The sequence below is a fragment of the Thermobia domestica genome, chromosome 13 (genome assembly GCF_964235325.1).
Source record: "Thermobia domestica chromosome 13, izTheDome1.hap1.1, whole genome shotgun sequence".
NCBI lineage: Eukaryota > Metazoa > Arthropoda > Insecta > Zygentoma > Lepismatidae > Thermobia > Thermobia domestica.
The window spans coordinates 143,938,830-143,961,438 of NC_137466.1; the positions used below are offsets into that span (position 1 = coordinate 143,938,830).

The 22,609-nt window shown below is 35.0% G+C and overlaps 1 protein-coding gene across 2 annotated transcripts in view; it reads left to right on the forward strand.

Moving 5' to 3' along the window:
- The window catches only part of Nplp1 (Neuropeptide-like precursor 1), a 179,866-nt gene extending 174,483 nt beyond the window's left edge, over positions 1-5,383 (forward strand). The window contains exon 3 of one of the 2 annotated variants that reach the window (XM_081736633.1): positions 1,748-1,956. In XM_081736633.1, coding sequence (XP_081592759.1) covers positions 1,748-1,815 — 68 coding nt within the window. In that variant the 3' untranslated portion in view covers positions 1,816-1,956. Of the gene's footprint in view, positions 1-1,747 lie in introns of both variants that reach the window. The other variant, XM_081736632.1, reaches the window with a different exon arrangement.
- The last annotated feature ends 17,226 nt before the right edge of the window (positions 5,384-22,609 follow it).

Sequence of the window (22,609 nt, forward strand, 5' to 3'; positions counted from 1 at the left end):
TGAGATAGTTCAAGGAGAAGTAATAATGCTTCAATTCAAGGTCAGTAAAATTTTGTAAGAAATAAAGATTTAGATCAATGCAAAGATCTTTACTGTAATACTTTTGCTTTACACTATGGCAAGGTACCAATGTAAATTCTATTTTCCAGTAAGTTAAAAATTTAACATTATTTAGTATATTCTGGGGCATTTGTAATTCCGTGGGATTTTGAATTAAGCAATTATATGATTGGTGGCGATGGATAAGTAATGAGCTATAGAATCGTGTATTACCGGGTGTTTTGTCTCATTCTGTGACCGAGCCGGTGTATGACGTCTCATTTCCAAGATGGCCTCTAACGCCGATATTGATGTCTTTTTAGCACTATACAGGTTAAGGTTCTCAACCGATTTTAATGGGAGATGCTTCATTTTATTTCTTCTGGCTGTTGCATATGCCTTTTGCATAGATATTTGCGAAATAAATAGTTTGACTACTTCAAAAATTAAGGAAGCTATCAAAACTGTAGTAAAATTAAACCGCTTTTTTTTTCAAACTACAATGGACATACCGACTAAACTAGGTGGTCCATCCAAATAAATTGGTGGTGAACAACATCGTATTTGTCGGTTTTCTCGCCATACTCCCGTTTCCTCATACATCCTCATTCCACCGATTATATCATCATCATTCACTTAGCTTAATCATTCGTCTCCTTTATCCTGAAGGACATAATCGTGTGACGTTAAACTGAAAAATTTAATTTAATTTATTTCCTTTTTTAGGACTTCCTATTAAATTAATAAGTGTATTCATCTCAATTATTTTTATCATGTTTGTTATAATTTATTGTATTAAATCTAAAACACCGTGTCTATTTTGTATGACATATCAAATGAATGGAGTCGGAGAAATAATTTAGAAAACACATATTGTTTTTTCTATATCAGGGCTGAAAAGATTAAGCACTCTTTTTTATTATATTACTCTGGAAAGATGTCACTTAGTTTCCGATCAAATTGTTTTTCAAGAAAAAAATCTTTATGTTAACTAAAGAACAAAGGCAATACTAAAATTTGAAGAATATAGTGCACTATAATATAAAATGAACAATGAAAACTACCAACAGATTAATATCAACTGTGAATTACAATATGGTTAACTTCGTTAGAACTGATTTCATGACGTATTTCTCAGCTGCAAGTAAAGTGTCCAAAAGTCTTAACATTGCATCTCATAGTGCTTCCTGTGTGGTCTTCAAATTTTAATACTGACTTTTTGTTTAAGAATTGGCTTGAAATAATGATAAGACTTTTTGCACGCGTCATTTGTAGGTTGAAGTACACCATGATAACTACATGATGTCCATAGAAAGTATTATGAAATAGTGGAAAGGTGTTTGGACATCCCGTTTGTACGTAACTTCCAAATACAAGATAACCACTTGATATCCATATAAGTACTATGAAGTGAAATGGTAAGAACTAATGCTTACTTTACTTTTAGCTGAGAAATACTCGAACGATACGTTGAATTCGTTGTAACTGATTTTATGTCGTATTTGTCAACTGAAAATAACGTGTTCCAAAATATTATAATTGATATTGATAGTACTTCATGTGTATTTTTAAATTTCTTTCGTTTCATACTGATTTGGGGAAAACAGAACTGGCGTTAATTTTATGGAGGATGACTTGCTATTTGTTTGATTATATTAAAATAAATATTATTGTGACATATAAAGATAATTAACATTTATTCCCGTAGGGAGGATACCATACTTCGGCCGGAAGAAGCAACATACCCCTCGCCGTCGTCATACGAGGAGGAACTAGAACCAAACTTCAACAGTGACTATGATTACAGTGATGAAGGTGGCATTGACGGACATGAAACTGACAGATGGAAGCGCTTTTTAGTATTACCAGCACTTGACAATATTCTCCTCAGAAGATTATACCCTACACGCGTCATTTCGGCCTAAAATAATATATGTATACATCACCATAATATTTCGTTGTTTTTTTCTAAAAGAAAAAGGAATAATCACAACACCACAATTTTACATCAATTAATATTAATGGAAGTGAAGAGAAGGTGATATTTTCGAATATTAAAATTAGAACAAGAAAATTGTTGTTCCCTTTTGGAGACTTCGATAAGGTATATTTGTATCTAAACAGATTATTGGCTTTGATAACTATATCTAGAATGTCAAACGTTCATAATCTTCAATTACTTTCTAATTCTGTACATAGTATATTTATGTGTCAGGGTTGCTCTATAGATGTTTGAATCCATTTATGTCCAATCGGGATGCATGAGCCCTGCCCTATTCATTTACTTTCAGAAGGGAAGCACTGTTAAACTAAATATTTCACATAACAATAAAATGATAATTTCTTTTAATATTTCCTTATGCTCCCAATTTCTATTTAAGTAACGAACATAGCTACTGAATATGGTAATAAATTTGTTTTAGAGTGTTAACACTGCACTAAATTTAATGTTTATTCATTCTGATGGATGACTGAAGGATAGTATGAACAAATGTTTGTAGGAGAACTACAATTTTCAAGGGCAGCCCTGTGCATCTTCGTACAATACATATCCTTAAAATAATTTCGAAAACGTATCTTGATACAATGGAAAGTAAATTCAAACACAGCTTCTTATGTAAACCAAAATGTATGTGGATACTGACAAAAGAGGTCAGAATCTATGAACATGTTTCAATGTACGAACATATCTTATAATGTTTAACGTAGTGGTGTGTAATTGATTTATAAATATAAATATCAATAATACTGAAAAAATGTCTTTCATAAATATCAAATAAATAATAAGTAGACTTTCTTCATGAGCTTATGAAATTGGTTGTGTGTTTCCTAAAAGTAGACAATAAACAAATATTTGGATTTTCATTATCACTGTACAACACAATTATATATAATCAAATTATTTTATAATCTCGCCTACAATTTTAAATAACTAAATCTATACCTGAAATAATAAAACTAATAATTATATCTTCCATTTATTTCATTTTACTTTGGTATTCCACACTTGGTTAAGGTGTCCTTTCGGTAGTAACATTTTGATGTTTAGATTTTACCCATAATTTTATTCAATCAGTATATTCGTTTTTCTATATCAGGATTCGTCAACATTACAAAGGCCGAATCATTTAGATTAAGAATTTACTTTGTTATTGCTTTCCCAAATAAATTTATTGTTATTTATATTTTATCATAATTACTGCAAGTATCTGGATAACAGATGAAATCCCAAAATGAAACAGCTCTTATTTATGAATTACCTTCTCGAAAAGTATATAAATAAACAATTGAAAACTACTTCGCTAAAGAATTGTGTTGTTTTACAATTCTTAATATATCAACATTTGCTTCCATATTTATGTGTTACGAGCTTAATATCTGTTATAGTTACTTTCATAATATTATTTCATTTTACCATAAATTTATTGTTTGACTATAGCTATCTCCAAATTATTTAATGATTTTACTACAGTTTACCTGAAACGACCAAATTATATAAAAAAAAGATGCATTACTTGTTTTCTATGCAGAAAGATGACTATTGTGAGGTTAGCCTTCTTCTAAATCTTAATATATGTGAGACAAACTTTTATTAATTAAATTATAGATTAAAATATATAGTATATTTTTCTTATTGTAACTTATATATTAAGAGAAATTATACATGCATATTTTATCCTCTAAAATGTGTGCGTAACAATCAAATTAAACTTCTCAAGCAGACAATAGAGAAAAATATTTTTCGTGATATTAGATATACTATTTCCTTTAATATATTTTGACTTGCAAGTTCAGATATATTTACACTAATGTCAAGCATTTGTCTCTGTGAACGAATAAAATATAATAATTGCATGCACAAAACAACAAAAAAACTCAATTCTTACAAACTTTTCGTTTGTACTGATTTTCATGGTTCTTTTAGCAAATAAAAATTCATGTGACATCTTTAAAGAAATATACTATGCTAGTATTACGTAAGCTGTTGATACCACTGTTATATTAGGACATATTCTATAAACCTTTGATAGACTGACAATGAAAATACGTACCACACTACATTATAATAATTTTATATTATTTAAGTATTTATTCAATATCTGACCAATTTAATGACAATAAAAGTAAATATTTAATTCTTTTATACAGTAAATTGGTTATGCATCATAGCACGTAATGGGCTGGTAATGGATTACAAAACTAGACAAGAACATTCTTAAACATTTTCCTGTAAATTTTCTATTTTACATAACAATTGCTATATATGTTTTTTTATATATATTTTGTAAATTATTATGGAAACATCGTGGCTGGAGTACACTATCAGAAATTGTAATTTAAATTTTTATAATAATGGTCCTTATATTACTGTAGTATTTCTCAAAGGATTGTTAAGATTTATATTATGCAATTTATTTTTCTATATATAGATATGTTGCTCTTTCTTCCTGTGTGGTATTTCATTCTTCGTGATCAGAAATATTCTAATTTCATTGTGAGCATTTCATGACATATTCCTTAATAAGTGCTTGCAACAGTGAAAGAGATGATTGTCTTCCAGACATGTAAGGCATCAGAAATAAGTCACCTATGTCTTCCATACATTACATTTCAATATTACGTAATTTGTAGTTCTAGTTAGAATCTACATCAATACTAAATATTATCCTCTTCTGAAAAAAAAAAAATAAAATAATTAGTCATATAAGATTAGGAAGAAGGCTTTTACAAAATTTGAATTAATCAATTTCCATGTGAATGCTTACCTCTTTTACCAAATTATTTTTATTTATTTTACATTAATATTAGTTGCTTCTCCCTGAATGTTAAAGGACAGTGTCCGAGGTAATGCACTGAACGTAAGACAATAAAGATTTGAAAGAAGTTTTATTCTTCTGTAGTTGGTGTACAATAGATATACAAATATATCTTAATAAAATAAATATGTATATTATTAGAGTCATTTCATTCATATCCATACAAAACCTTGTAGCTTTCATCCTTCGTCCCACTGACAATAAATAATAATTATTTAAAAATCATCATATCAATAAATACTTGTATGACATTACATGTAACACGTGAAGAAAAATAATATGATCTTATTTTATTTTATGTAAAGTGTTATATAAAAATGCACCGCCTATAACATTTTTTCCAGAATATATGAGTCACTAAGTGTAACAGGTAATTCGAATAAAATCATCCAGAGAGAGATTATTCCGTTCAGATAAAAGAGTGAAAACATTATGAGATTGAGAATTTAAAACAAACTGTTTCCATACTTTAAAACAAACTGTAATATCACAGTGACATTAAAAATGAGTAAAACAAAATTTGAGAATAACAATTATTATGGAATTTTATTAATTCTTATCCACAAAGACCTAGTTTACGTAGAAGTGAAACTTGTTCAAATCTAATATCGTTTATGAAGTACCCATAGTACGGAGAGATGAACTGGGTGAAGTTTTTTGACTTGTGTAAAACAGAAAAAAAAATTGACATAGAAACCAATTTTCCTACCCGAAAATTATTTTTCCAGGTATGGTAATATAATGGATTTATATGCGATTTAATAGAATAGCTAAACAAAATTGAACGCTCATATGAAAATCCATAAAGCTTTCTCATTAATAATTAACCAACTCTATCTTGTTCGTTGTTATATACATGAATGTCCATATTCAGTACGAGACTATGAGACAATTATCTTAAATTTAAAGTGTGATACGAAATAAGCACATCCTTAATTAGGATTGTATTTCGTGTTTGCCTTTCAAATACTTTGGCAATAAGAACCCACATAGCACACGACATCCCTAGGACATCCCATTTGGATCCCAATTATTCTATACAGTTCCCGGGATTATCGGGACAATGAGTAGACATCCCATGGACGTCCAGCATGGGACGCCCTAAAGGATTTCCACGTATGATGTTCACGGGACGTCCCAGATGAGACAAGAGATCCCAAGGAAATCCCACCGGACATACCTAGAATCACATTATCCCATGATTTATCAATGGACATCCGTTTGAAGACCCGTTGAATATCCCGTTTCTCGGGACATTAGCGGATATCTGTGTATCATGCGGAGGTTCTGTGGATGTTCTGGGAGCAAATTCGGATGATCCCAGAATGTCCGGTTGTCCATTGCGGATCAGTCTCGGACGTCCCGTGGACGTCCATGTGCAATGTGGGAAGTGAAGGAAAATAAAGGAGTTATCTGAGAGGACGAAGCGTGAACTCAGGAAAGAGTGAAGTGTGAATAGTTCCATATATACACCTCCCAGGGTATCAAACTAAGAATGGAATAAAACTACAGTTATTTTTATAAGCACCTTTCGATGGACAAACATCGTGTGCATGAGTTTCTTTCTTTCTTATTTTCTTCATTTTAAATTTCTCCCACTGCTGTCAATCCACTATTGCTCCCTTTCTGACTGCTGCAAGAGCGAAACAAACTTATCAATTCTGAAACTGCTTGACACATACTTGAAGATCGTAGCTACTACAACAAAATTGCGAAAACATATATCACAGTGTGTGTGATAATAGGTTTAATATTGGTGATGATAAAAAGAAGTTAAATATGAAATTATACAATGTTGTCAACGTATACAGAGGAAAAATGTTCAATGATGAGACCATATCAATTAATAGATTTCATAGAGCTGAACAACATTAATGGTAAGTGTGAATGCTCATGTGTAGTTTTAAATTGATGCTATACGGTGAAGAAGCCACCCACTAAGATGACACTCATACCGCTTTGGCGTGGGAGACCCGGGTTCGATTCCCGGCGGGAGCTCATGTGGTTCGGATTCTACGTTAATCAGTAGGTTCACGTCTCATATAGCCTCGCTGCTGAAAGGGACGTTAAACTCAAAATCAACTCAACTCAACTCAACACTCATACCGCATTATAACCTCATCAAGTTTTACGTTATGACACAAACGAGGTGACAGCAGATAGTGTACGGTTAATATGATATAGCTAAAAATTATGATTAAATCTTGAACTTTAATTTTTTTTAATTAAAGGTACGCTATTTTCCCAAGATAATACATATATCAATTGATAGGCTACATCGAGCTGAACAAAATGACGATAAATTCGTATGCGTGAGTTTTGAGAAAATCGAGTAAAAATATTTTTATAGCTCTAGAAAATCGTTGTCAATAGTTGGTAGTTTTTGTTCAGCTGGAACAGATCGGTATGTGCTAAATACAGAGGATAAAACTGAGGAGGAACGCGAGTGGACGCCGTTCCCCCACTTCAAAATAATATATATATGATGTCCCTCACTTCCCAACATAATTACTGGGCAAAGTTGACACGTGGGACGGTGTGACGCTAAGCGTTCCCCTACCTTTTCAGATAAAAAGTGTATGTTTTAAAAATACACTTTCGAGTAGCAGATTATATTAAATGTTGTTTATAGTCTCCTAACGGAGATATTGATACTCCGAACAGTAGTGGGGGCCGCGGTGGCTCAGTGGTAGAGCGTTCACCTCTGGTGCATGGGGTCCCGGGTTCAAATCCTGCTCCCGCCAAGTGAACTTTGTGGTGGACAAATACCGTGTGCGTGGGTTTTCTCGGGGTTCTCCCGTTTCCTCCCACTTTCTTCATTCCACCATTTCATTCATTTCTCATCATCACCGTTTCCTTTAGCCTAACTGGCATAACCGTGTGACGTAAACTCAAAAATGTCAATATCCGAACAGTAGTGACAATAATCCTAATAAATACACACACACACACACACTCCTAACAATGGAGAACTCTCTCGTGACTACACGTTTAGCGGCATCAAGTCTAGGAGGCTCAGGTGGATAGGTCATGAAGCAAGAATGGAAGAAATTAGAACGCTTTCAAATTTTTAGCTGGAAGTTGAATGGGAAAATGACAATTAGGATGATCCGAAGCGCAGATGGGAGGACAATATTAAGATGGGTCTCACCAGAAACAAGAATACAAAGTACAAACTGTGTCCAGTTGGCTAAGAACAGAAGTCAATGGAGAGCATTTGTGAATGTAGCATTGAACCTCCGGGTTCCATAGTCCATACCGTTAGATAGTTACCGTATTTGTTAGCCGTTAGCCTTTGGCAGGGAGACCCGTGTTCAATACCCAGTGAGAGCTCATGTGTTCGGGTTCTACGTTAAACTGTAGGTCCACGTTTCATGTGATACATTCAACGGGACACTAAACTCTAATTGAGCCAATCCTAGCAGTAGTGCACATAATTCTAAGAGATTGAGTTGAGTTGAGTTTTGAGTTTAACGTCTCTTTCAGCAGCGAGGCTATGAGAGATGGGACCTACTGATTAACGTCGAATCCGAACGACATGAGCTCCAGCCGGGAATCGAAGCCGGGTCTCCCACGCCAAAGACGTTTAGCCACGAAGGAGTTCATAATTCTACGAGCAACGACACATGCTATTTGTAAACGTGTTAATTTGTAGTCCCGTCATTATGCTCTACTAAGAACGATGAAAATAAGCTAATTTTTAAGAAAGAATTAATTAGATGAAGGTAACGGAAATGAATAAATAAATAATTGAATGAAAGAAACGGAGAACTCATGCATACGGTGTTGTCCATTTAGAAGTTCACGTAACCTGAGATCTATCAAAGGACAGTTTTAACCACAAATTCATTCTCCATCACTGTACCAAAAATTCAAAAATATAGTTATCGTTTAACGTAAAGGAAAGTCCCTCCATGAGATATACTGTACATATATGAAGAGAGAGATCTCACTAAGTTGACCTATATATGAAGGAGTGTATATCCTCATGTGTAGTTTCCGAGAAAATCAATTTATTTATTTATTATTTATTTATTTTGCAAACCTAGAAATTGGTGCAATACGATAACCACACCGAAACATAAACTACTGAAGGATTTCATTATGAGACTACCAAAAGATGACAATATACAGTATGATTTAACTAGAATACTTCCGAAGATAAGACACATTGTGCGTTCAGTGCAAAAGGAAAAGTCCACTCTCATTCATTTTTGGACACTTTTCATCTTTAAGACCTCCATCTGAAACTTCTTTCAGAATTTAAGGAATTCATGCCTAGATATTGTAGATAACTGTTATAATGTAATAAATAAAAAGACAGGGTTACTTTCCCATGTACTTGAAAGTACCGTATAGTTTTATGACTCTTAACCTCAAAACTTCACTAATTGAACTTGATTCGCATGAGCTCTCAACGTTCCATATGTATAATCTATATCGCTTAATAGCTTACATCGAGCTTATGAACAAAATGACTTGCCTGAGCGTAAATTTGGATTTGTAAATTTCGTGCATATCGACAAAAAGAATTTCTATGACGTTAGAATGTAAGTCATTCGTTGCCATTATGATGAAATTTATAGCTTCCATTCTGCTTCATTAGTCTTTTTACTTAAGGGAATAGCAATACTTTGGAAAATCGTAGTTATGGATGATTCGAAGCAAAACAAGCCCATATGAAAATGAGTGCTATTCTCAACGTTTTGAGAGCTACAAGCTGTGAATAATTTTTCACCTTTATGTTGCTTATTGCTCACACTGTAGTTAATTTACAGAGATGATATATAGCCAGTGTTGCCACATTTGGTACAATTGTACCAAATTCGGCCCTATCTGTCTCTCATCGGTCCGTTGGCACCACGCTGGCATTTTCAGCTCTTTCTGTGAAAAAATTGGTACAATTCTACCCAATTCAGCACCATTTAACAAATACTTGCCACATTTTCAAGACTTTTCCTACATCTCACGTTACTCATACTATGTGTTGGGCTCTTAAAAAATGCCTTTAAACATTCATTATGTGACGTTGCATCGCATAACGCTACGAACTTTGTGTTGAAAATTCGTAATTCGAACTATATCAGGAAACGCTAGATGGACGCGTTCACACAGCGCATGAAGGAAATGAGGAAACTGTGCTGAAAATTTTAACTTTAAATATTATTTCAAAAAAGAAAGAAAAAGAAAAGGGCACACATTGAATCAAGTATTGAATATTCTGAAGAAGACCAGCGTGTATATATATATATATATATATATATATATATATATATATATATATATATATATATATATACAGTACCGTTTTAGTTTATTGGTAACTGAAAGTTTATTGGTACAGGCTAGAGACGCATTTGGTTTCCTTATAATACATACCGAAGATGATAACTGTTTTCCCTTTTAATTTACAAGCCTCTGTTATACTTCCTATCAAGGGCGCCCATTAGGGGGCGCTGCCCCCCCTAAGAGGAAATTGTATTTGGGAATATCGAAAGCCCAATAGAATTTTTACATTAGTTATAGCAAAATTTGAAACTATATTTGAAACCTCGCTTATATATGCCCCCCCCCCTTGGAAACCACAACATGGGCGCTCTTGCTTCCTATGTGCGAGTCTACTTCCACGGTTGTTCGGGGTCCTCCTATTCGGTTGTTTTTAAAACAGTAATTTTTAAAAAGAGCACTTTCTTGGTTTGGACTCTTGGAAGAGAGAAGGGAGGGTGTTCTAGAACTTTACCTCTTTTAGTTTCGTGTTATAGAGCCATGTATTACACTGGTATATAAAACAAATGAATTCAGTCCTTTTTGTTTCAATTTGGTACTATTTTTCAGCCCACTACAGAGCTAGGACTGTAGCAACACTGTATATAGCGCATTTCAAAGATGATGGAATGACCTTCCCAACGGTATGCAACATGTGGCAATGGTGTATTTGTAAGGCAAGTTATTGACGGAAATTGGCGGGAAATCTATGTATAAATAATAATGATAACATTACTTGATCTGTTTGAAATAAATACTGTTCTTTGAATCTTTGAATTAAAATGTGATAAAAAGAGATCTCAAACGTGAAAGAACGTGCAGATACTATCTTAAAAATATGAAACTTCAATTAACAGTTTTTAGATATGGATTAAAAAGAAAATCTCAAATACCGTTATAACGAAACAACACATAAAAGTCATAATTGTAATAATACTGAACGTGGAGAAAATGATACGTGTATTTAGGTCCCTATATCAATTCGCTTAACGATATGACAAAAAATGCGCCAAGTTGTTGTGTTTTGTATGTGTAAGAAAAATTACCAAACAATGACAAATAACAATTACCAACAGACGACGGCGCTCTTTCCTACATTTTCTTTGTATAATTGAGCTGGGAGCTACACTATTCACAATAACAAAGTCAGAAACGAGAGATGGATTTTCGAATTTTGCCAAGGACATAAAGTTGAGTCAATAATACACTTTTTAATTTTTTTTTCTCTCATTCTCTTTTGAAAGTAGTTTAATTAACTCCTCTGTAATATGCTCAACCTCTGATACGACATCCAGACGACATTTTCGAACTATCACTGAAGTGAACATACTCTCTATTCTTGGCATCGAGCAAAAAACAAAAATTCGCGTTTAGGATTGTCAATTAGAAGTGAATTTGTGAAAAGAAAGAGAGAAAATAACAATTGAACATCTTTTGAAAGTTTAAAATGGGTTCCCTCATTTTTCTTGTTATTATATATACATTGTTATTTTGGAGTTAAAAGTCCCTTCTCATTATCGAGTCTATGTGGGATTAGAGCCTATTTGAGACACTTATATATTCTAAATCCTACATTTATGTAAATGACTCAAATCTGAGATAGTGGCCTCGTATAGCGTAGTAGCTACTGCACTCCACGTCCATTCCCGGTGGGGACACTCGGTCGGAAAAATGTAATAGCCATGTTGGCTTTCAGAAGTCATCCTGAGTGAGAGTTTTCCCGGATTTTCCTCATCGACACTAGACAAATGTCGGAATGGTACCTAACAAAGATCCCAGGCCACTTCCCTCCTTCCCCATTTCTATCTTCCCTCCCTACTTTCCCGGGTAATGTGATCCTGGACTTCATCCCTTATGCGTAACAGGCTAAAATGGGTCATAGATGCCTTCTTATTCCCTAATACTCATCAAATGTGAAATCAATGGTTGCTCGGTCATTTCAGATCAGAAATTTGTAAAGTAAGAAGAGTAGGCTAGGAGCATTCAATATTCAGCGCTTGTAAGCGTTCATAATAACGTGTAACATCTTCGATTAATACACTGCTCTCCATTAAAATTGCAACACTTAAAAGCAAATGAGGTAGAAATGCGAAACTTAGCAAACAGAGAGACAGTAGCGAGAGAAGAAAATGATTGCATTTACAAGTTGATGATTTGACATGTAGCATGCATAGCAAGGTTGCAAAATATCCAGGAGCTAGTAGCGTGTCGAACCTCCACGGAGGCCAGAACTGCTACAACACAACAAGGCATGGAGAGAATGAGCCCATCGATGTTTGCTTTAGGTATGGCTCCCCAAGTGGCTTCCACTCGGCGCCAAAGTTAATCAACATTACATGGAGGAAACTTGTATTGAGCCAACCGGTGACCCATCATGGACCAGACATGCTCAATCGGCGAGAGATCGGGCGAACATGCGGTCCAAGGAACAGAGGCAGCTTCCAGGTACGCGAGGACATTCTTTCCAACATGGGATTGCGCGTTATCCTGTTGGAAATTAATGTTATGCAGTCAATGGGTGAATGGGCGAGCAACTCATTATCAAATATACAAACTGTGCCTAATAAAATTCAATCGATGTTACCCAAAACATTATAGAACTCGACAAGTGCTTCCCAAAACTCTTATTAGAACTCTATTTCATTAAAAAAACAAAAGAGTTCTCTGAACTTGTTCGGGGTCGGATCGCGAGTGGCCCATAAATTGTTGATCTAAATTGTTATAAAATAAAAAAAAATAACCATTCTACGAACAGAACTTCATAGAACTTGACGAGTTCTACCCACAATTCTATTTCATTACAAAATAAAAGAGTTCTCTGAACTTGTTCGCGGTCGGATCGCGAGTGGCCCATAAATTGTTGATCTAAATTGTTATAAAACAAAAAAATAACCATTCTACGAACAGAACTTCATAGAACTTGACGAGTTCTACCCACAACTCTATTTCATTACAAAATAAAAGAGTTCTCTGAACTTGTTCGCTGTCGGATCGCGAGTGGTCCATAAATTGTTGATCTAAATTGTTATAAAAAAAATAATAACCATTCTACGAACAGAACTTCATAGAACTTGACGAGTTCTACCCACAATTCTATTTCATTACAAAATAAAAGAGTTCTCTGAACTTGTTCGCGGTCGGATCGCGAGTGACCCATAAATTGTTGATCTAAATTGTTATAAAATAAAAAATAACCATTCTACAAACAGAACTTCATATAACTTGACGAGTTCTACCCACAACTCTATTTCATTACAAAATAAAAGAGTGCTCTGAACTTGTTCGCAGTCGGATCGCGAGTGGCCCATAAATTGTTGATCTAAATTGTTATAAATCAAGAGTTAAATCTTCCATAAACAGAACATTATAGGCCTATAACTCGGCGAGTGCTTCTCAGTACTAATATCAGACTTCTATTTCATAACGAAGTAAAAGAGTTCAATCAACTTTTTTATAGTCAGTCCACGAGTGGCATATGAATTTTTGATTTAAATTGTTACAAATAAAGAGTTAACCATTCTACAAATAGAATTTTTTAGAACATGACGAGTGCTACCCAGAACTCTGATCAGAACTCTATTTCATTACGAAATATAAGAGTTCTATCACCTTGTTCACAGTCGGTTCGTGAGTGGTATAATATTCTGTTCGTGGAATGGTTAACTCTTTATTTATAGCAATTTAAACCAACAATTTATGGCCCACTCGCTCGCTATCCGGTCGTGAACAAGTTTAGAGAACTCTTTTATTTCGTTATGAAATAGAGTTCTAATGTGAGTTCTGGGTAGCAATCGTCAAGTTCTATAAAGTTCTGTTCGTAGAATGGTTAACTCTATAACAATTTAAATCAACAATTTATGGGCCACTCGCGGACTGACTGTGAACAAGTTGATAGAGCTCTTTTATTTCGTAATGAAATAGAGTTTTGATGAGAGATCTGAGTAGTAATCGTCGAGCTCTATGAAGTGCTGTTCGTTGACTTTTTAACTCTTTATTTATAACAATTTAAATCAACAAGTTATGGGCTACTCGCGATTCGATCATGAACAAATTCATAGAATTCTCTTATTTTGTAATGAGTTCTGATGAGAGTTTTGGGTAGCACTTGTCAAGTTCTATGACGTTTTGGGTAACATTGATTGAATTTTATTAAGCACGGTTTAAGTATGAGAGAACATTGATTTCCCGTTTATTCCGTTATTTTGTGAGAGCTCTTTTAAATTTTCATGAGGAACTATAGAACTCTTCGAGTGCTACTTAGAACTCTACAAAAATATAGACATTTTAACATTTACTGTTTTGCGTGAAGTTAGCACGGAAACTTTAAATTCGCTATAAAATGTTTATTTACCCAGAACTATTGGTTTAACCTAGCAAGAACTCTAGAACTGTTGAGTGCTATTCAGAACTCTAAAAATATATCGATTTTTTAAACTTTTGGTCGCTAACTTCACAGGGATCTAAATACCTTATCCCAGATGGCGTGGCGGGCTATGTGAAGCAGGATGGCCTTGGCCACCTAATCATTGCCTTCTACAATCATCCCCTACATAGTGTGCAAATTTCGTTCTCTTCCTTCTGCGTGTTGCAATTTTAATGGCGAGCATTTTACTAAAGACAAGATAATTACTGCAGTTTTAAATTAAGTTTCAGACAAAACTATAATGATTACAAGTGAGTTTCCTCTTACAGTGTGCAACTACGAAAGACTTTTAAACTATAAGAATTCAATATTCAAATTTGAAGTAGAACATCTAAAGCTATATATTTATAAGATCTAAGATAGAACCTGTTCCTCGGACGCTGAATTCAAATTAAAAAGCCAGTACTTGCTACCTTTTATTTTTTTTGTTCTATGGCGGTAAAAGATCAAACCGGAATTCGTTAATTTCATCCGCTTCCGGTTTGGATAGAAGACTATGGTAGGAGATAGAACCTACTCTTTGGAAATTGAATCGATTGCAAAAAGTCACCTCTCGATATCTCTTACCGTTTTCGTTCTATGAAAATCAATATTAAAACCGGAAGTAATAGTCAATTCGAACTATTTTTGCTTTTGATAGAATGTTTTATATAGTCCTGATATGTTCCCATGAGACGCTGAATTGTTTACCAAAAAAAAAAACAAAAAAAAAACACTTCTTGTGATAAACATTGAAACCGGGTAATTTAAACCACTTCTGGTTTTAATAGAAGGTTAACGGTGGAGATATAACCTATGCTTGAGACGCTGAATCGATTGTAAGAAATCGCTTCTCGATATCTCTTACCGATTTTGCTCTGATACCTGTCGACAGATGGACGGATAAAGCCGTTTTATAAGATTTCCGACAGTTGTGCATAGCTAATAGGTTTTGACATATACTTCGGAGAACTGAATATCTGGGAAAATCCAGGGAGGCAATTGACCGCTCCTTTACCCTTGCTCTACCAAGCTTGGAATGTAGGCTTCTAAAATTGCAAAGAAAGATATCTATCAGTTTGCTCCTTTCAAACAGAAAATACAATTCTATCAAAGAAAAAAGAAGAAACCCTGGTTGTATGCATTGTTGTAGTCATTAACAATAAACGGAACTACGATGATCTTTTAGAATAATCAGTTCCTTCCAATCCCATTGCAGCGGTAAATTTACACATGTTCACGTACTAAATGCTACTTATAGTTCATAAGCATTTTACATTTTAGTGAATACATATGTATGCAGTGTACATATCGACCGTTTTTCCAATAACCCAATAAAAGAAAAAGGACATATGGTACGTGTATTTGCATGCGTTTGAAAAAAAAAATGATAGCTTCATATTAGTGAGTGACATATTCTCCACATCTCCACTGAGGGACCAGAATTCAATTTTAAAAACCTGCAGCAGCTGGTTCCTCTGCCCGGAGATTCGAGCGGTGAGAGATAAAACAGAGAGGCATCATATACCAATTAATTAAGCGATGAAGGAAACTAGGTATAAAGTTTGATGTCAAACATACTAGAACGCTCATAATTAAATCAATACGTCTCTCAACTCTCCTTTCTCTCCCGTACACAATAGTGAATTTATATTGGCTTCGGTGAAAACTTAAAGTATAGAAGACAAATATGGAGTACATTCTCTATCTATGCAAGTATAAGTAGACCTTCATACTCAATGCACAGGCTGGCCGTAAAGCCTGTAGCCAATGAAAGAAGTGTTGTAAAAAGAATACTGGAATTCTTTGCATATTACGGTTAATTGCTTCCGGAAAACGTTCAGGCGATGCAAAACCGCATTGTTCGAAGTTTGTTTACATCCGTTGTGGGAACGGTTTGTTTATATCCTTTGGTAAAAACGTATCCATCAGATGGGGAAAGAAACCGCTTCAAAAATTCCTTGATGGATAACCATCAATTTTGACCAGAATATAGAGAGTCAAAAGTAATTAATGGAGTTTGTTAATCGAGGTCATATACAAACTGGAAGATGTAAAAATCAACTGGAGGATCTTCGGTTTTAACGTTGATCATTATAGAGCGAAAATGGTAATAGATAGTAAAAAGCTGTATTCTTTAATCGATTAGGCGTCTCAAACATAAGGTAATCCCTATCCTTAATTCTCTACTAAAACCAGAAATAGCAGAAACACAACTTCAGACAAGAGATCAATATTGATAAACATGGATCAAAAGCGATAGGAGATATCGAGCATTTTTTTTAACAGGTTGACTGCCACGGGGGTAAAGTGGTTTCCTTAGCTTGGGGCCACGCCGCGAAATTTTAAAATTACCATTATTTCTGTGATTTTTGTTTACTTCTATATTGTAATGACAAACTATATAAAAAAAATCCACAGGCTACGATTGCTTTGCAACTTTCTGAGGCCAAACGAATATTTCAATCCATATTATCACGTACGAGGTGAGGTATTGATAAAGATCACAAGGTCTGAAGATGTTGTAGTGAAACCTGGAAACAGGTCTCGTGGCCTACACAAGATATGTATGTGAGACCAGATTTCGTGTCTCATGGCAGTCAATCTGTTAAGAATTGATTTAGCATTCTAAGGATGTACCATCTTCTATCTTAATCTTTTATTCAAACTGAAAGTGGCAGACATCTATTATTTCCAGTTTTGACTTTGATCACTAAAGAGTGAAAACGCGAATAGATAGGGAGAAACTGTTTTCTGCAACCAATTAACAGTCTCAAGAATATATATTTTTACTCTAATCTTCCTACTAATTCCAGAAGTGCCAGAAGTGCTATAATACATTATCTACTAAAAGAAAATATCCACGAGCAAAATTTTTTTACACAAATACTGCACAAACAAATCAACGGAAAATCAAGAAATTTTACAATTATTTAAATTCAATATGAACATTTCACTGACGCAAAAATAAATTTGCTTTTGCATTCGCTTTGTTTTTACAATAAATTGTAATTAGTCACGTCATTTGGCAAAGGTTGTATGCATAAAAGAGAGAGTGAAACTGTGTAATTGTTTTTCATTTTATTCAAATATAGAAAGGGGCGGTGTGTCCTGCTAATAGTTGCCCTTATTCACGAATCCTAAAACCATCGATAAATTATTGCAGGACTAAAGAAACTACTTTTTATTTCAGGCAGTAAATTATCGATTAAGTAGTATACTGTATATTCAATCATGCTAACGCAGGGTGCAAAATTTCAAAGTCAGACGTACTCGTCAATCCAAAAATGATGGTCGACAATATCTCTCACTTACAAATTATGAGAGGTCTCTTCCCCCTTCTCTCAGGGCCTTTGGTTTGACCAATAAAGACTTCACATTCCGTGTTTTCTCTCACTCAATGACAATTATTTTCGTGCGAAACAGAAACTGCGCAACGCTGTGAGTTTAGGAAGAAACCATTCCTACTGAATACTGGTCGCCAGCTCTCAATTTCAAGTCGCCAATGGCGATCTGGCGACCGGAAATTTTGCGCCTGCACTAAAGGGAAAAAAGAAACTCGGTGTACGTATACAACAACCAAAACAATTTCCTTTTTTTTTCCCTTCTGTTCATTAGATATTCGATGCTCTCCGAAATACAAAGTAGTGTTTTCGTGATACACCTAATCTAAAACGCATTTTTTTCATATATAAAAAAAAAAAATATTTCTTTCGAGATTCGAAACAAGAAGAGAACATTTTTATATGATACTTCTCTCCTTGTCTCGATACGTACGGTAGCTCAGTGGTAGAATGCTTACCTTTGGTGCGTGGATCCTGGTTAGACCCTTGGCCAAGTAAGTTTGTAGTGGATAACATCGTGTTAATGAGTTTTCTTAGGGCACGCGTATTTCCTTCCACATTATCATCCCACCAATTGTGTAGTGGAAATGGAAAAGGCTGAAAGTGCCAAAAAAATAAAAAATCGATTTTTTGCATGGAATGTGTTGTACACGACATCGCCAATAACCTAGAGAAGGTCCAAAGTGCCAGAAAAATTCCTACTAGTTTCTAGAGCACTCGCAAGGAGCAGCACCTTAAAGGATAAAGTACAGTTTTAGGAAGTTTTTATTGAATACTGGAAATTTTACTTTGTGGCACTTTCAGCCTTTTCCATTTCCATTACACAATTGTTCATTTACATACTTTATCATCCATGCCCTCCCTTAGTCGAACGGATGTGGACCTGAATTTCAAGAAAAAGTTCATTTTATTTCATTTTGCCTTTTCTCTAATTTAAAGATATACTTTCTGTCTCGATTCCCGTCTTATTTTCGAGACAAGAATAGAGACGAGATGCGACGAGAAATTCGTCATCGTGGACGACAAAAATATCAGCTTACCTCTATATATTATCCGAGATAGGCTCGATCACAATTACCTCGGATAATCGCAAGTTTACTGTAGTTTCCTTTATGCTAAATAAGACCCCTAAATAATTAATATTATTTTAATCGAAGTAAAATAAACAAAATAGTAGTTGACTTCATGGGAATATTTCCTTTTTTTTCGTATACTGAAATGCAAGTTTAATAATAATTGTCTGTTTCGTATGCTCTCATATATATATATATATATATATATATATATATATATATATATAATTAACCTATTTTATGATTAAAACAGACACGTATCACAAGCAACTTTTATGCAATAGCAAAAGTTATAACTAGCAACACCATACAATGAAATATTAAAAGCATTTTACTGCTACAATATTTTATGAAGAATAAAATCCAAGAATTTACTGCAACCGAACGAAAAATGAAACACAAATATCACTTTGTTTCGAGTTAACGACCAGTCATTAACCATTATCAGCTTTTTCTTCGTCGATCAAAAGTGCATCAATATATCACAAACATCTATTCAATTACCTGTTTATTACAAACAACTTGCATTGATTACTGGCATTTAGCTCTGCTTTTGAATTTATGTGTATTGGAATCTCTGTTAGCCTGTGCACCTGCTAAATATACGATGAATATAAGCGTGGGATTTCAAATACTGAATATTGTTTGCGGTAGCAAATACTAGTTGATTAAACTTCAAAGGATTATTAACCTAGTAGCATATCAACTAAATTGAGATACTCGTGTAATTTCATGATGGAAGTGGTTTATTAGAAATTCTCGAATTTACTTGTAAACAGTGATTCTGACTGCCCCCCGCCCCTTCACTTAATGAGGGAGCGTCAAGACACTAATCCAAGCAACGCAGTAACCCAGGGTAATCTAAAAGTATCCGAACATTCACATAACATTGAAACCATGTAGAAAATGTGAAATCACAGAATATTCGTGATATTGGAGAAGTGGCGTACGCAAGGGGGTTTCGGAGGCTAAACTCCCCTTTATTAAGATATGATGAATAATATACATTTACACTATATACAGAGTGAATCAAAAGTCTGGACACGGTGGAATAAATCGAGAACTTAACTTCGAATCGAAAAACCAAAAAACACGTGTTTAGTAATATTAAAAAAAACTATCTGATTAAACCAAACTCGACCCTCTAGACTCACCCCCTGGGGGCTGGGGTGGGGTCAACTTTGAAATTTCAAATGGAAACCCCAATTTTTGATTGCAGATTTGGATTCTACGGCCAAAACTATGTAAGGTTTCATCAACACTTTTCCGTCGATGCATTATATGGCGCCATAATCGGCGAAAGTAAATTAACTGTTTGGGGTGAAAAAGAAAGACATTTTGCTGTTAGACCGAGAATCGTTACCAACAGATCCGTCACCGTTAACGACCTGCCACTTATAAACGAATCGCTCAGATGAACGTCGCTTTAACATGTGAATGAACGAACGAGCAATGCCATCCTAATGTTGCAATCCCATGTCACGTGCAACTACACGTGTTATAATTCACACATCCATACGTTGCATGTGAGAAGAGAAAACAATAATGAAACGAATAACACACACACACACTCACACACAGGTATCACTTCTTGTACAAATGCTCCACTATAATGCCCAAATTACAGGTTACGCCTATAACCTTTGTCATGTCTATCCCGAACGAAAGTTCGATCAACGTACTTAAGAGGACTCCATGCCACGAAAATGAAATGAAATTTTTGAGTTTTAGGTCCCACGATTTTGCCGGTTAGGCTAAAGGAGACGGTGATTATGAGAGAGATGAATGAAATGGTGGAATTAAGAAAGTGGGGGGAGACGGGAGATCCCCGAGAAAACCCACGCACACGGTGTTTGTCCACCACAAAGTTCATTTGGCGGGAGCAGGTTTTGAACCCAGGACCCCAAGCACCAGAGGTGAACGCTCTACCACTGAGCTACCGTGGCCCCATCCATGCCACGAAATTAAGGTGGTACCATACATATGTATTGAAATGTGCACTCTGTTCACACAATGTTCTTTAGTGATAACTCCTTTAGTTTTGAAATTATATTGGAACGACAAAATCTAATCTTGTCTAGGGTCCGATGTGATCAATTTATTGATGACACATTAATAATGTCGTATTTACGATTTTGTTTCGGGAGGGGCTTTGCTAACTTTCGGGGGGGCTTTGCCTGGAAATGTGAAAATTCTGCAAGATATTTCATTTACTTTACTATACTAAGTAAGATTTCGGGGGGGGGCTTAAGCCCGGAAGCCACCCCCCTAAATACGCCACTGCACATTATAAACATTTAAAAATTAAAGGATGAAAGGATTAAAAATAAAAATAAAACATACTACTACAGACTACTACCCTTTACAGACTACTACTACTATCACTACTACTACTACTACTACTACAACAACTACTACTAATGCTACAATTACTACTACTACTACTGCTACTACTACTACTACAACTACTAGTAGATAATAATATAATATACTATAATAATAATAATAATAATAATAATAATAATAGTAATAATAGTAATAATAATAATAATAATAATAATAATAATAGTAATAATAATAATAATAATAATAATAATAATGAGAAGAAGAAGAGAAAGAAGAAGTAAAGAATTCAATAATAATTTCACCCATCTCAAAACTATGCGAGACTGCGAGCAGTATCGTGAGTCGCAGTCCGACTATTCGCAAGAGTCAGGCGAAATGATGGCGAAAATCATGATGCCGTCGCTTCGGGGGACGACGTCGTGCCACTGCTGGGCCAAGACAACCGTCTGTCTCATAGCTGCCGTTCCTGAACAGCGGCGGGGCCGTCACGGTGTTCGCTGCCAAGCCGACAAATAGGCAGCCGCCTTTGAACCAGCACTAGCACATCCTTTTCGCTGCTGTCACCCAATAATCGACGACGGTCGGACAAACTTCGTCGGCAATTGTTCATGGGGAACGTCTCGGTTCCAAAACCTAATAGAGGTTCGGATCTCACTTTCAACTGTAGGTCCCATCTCTCTCGTCCCACTGTGGAAAAGGAACGATAAACACCCTAACAAACCCAAAAGTCACACATTTTCTTTTGTTTTTTGATCACATGTATACTTCTTTCATCACGTCCACAGCATTGAAGCTAATTAACCCTTTCACAGAGGAAGTCGACTTTTGTCGACAGAAACAAAATTTCCTTAACATGCGAATGTCGACTATAGTCGACGTGTTAAAATTTGTTTGTCCGTATCTTGGCTTTGTCGAGAGTAGTCGCCAAAGTTGTACCGTTCATTTTTTTTTTTGTGTTCTATTGTTTTTGATAAACAATAGAAATCACACAGAAAACCTTTGGCGACTACAATCGACAAAACCAAGATACAGACAAATTTTAACACGTCGACTATAATCGACATTCGCAGGTTAGGGAAATTTTTTTCCGTCGCCTACCACAGTGAAAGGGTTAAAGTTCATATAGGAAGTTCTCCTGATTTCGCCATTACAGCGCCACGTTACACAGCGACAACGATGTTTCGACTAAATCTTATACAGGTTTGTGCGCAGAATCCGACTCTGCAATAAGAAATAAAAGCTTCCATTTCAAATCTTTCAGCTAACCCCACCTAGCGGTAGGGTGCGGTATCGTGTTTGGCACCATTGAATAACTTTGTTGAT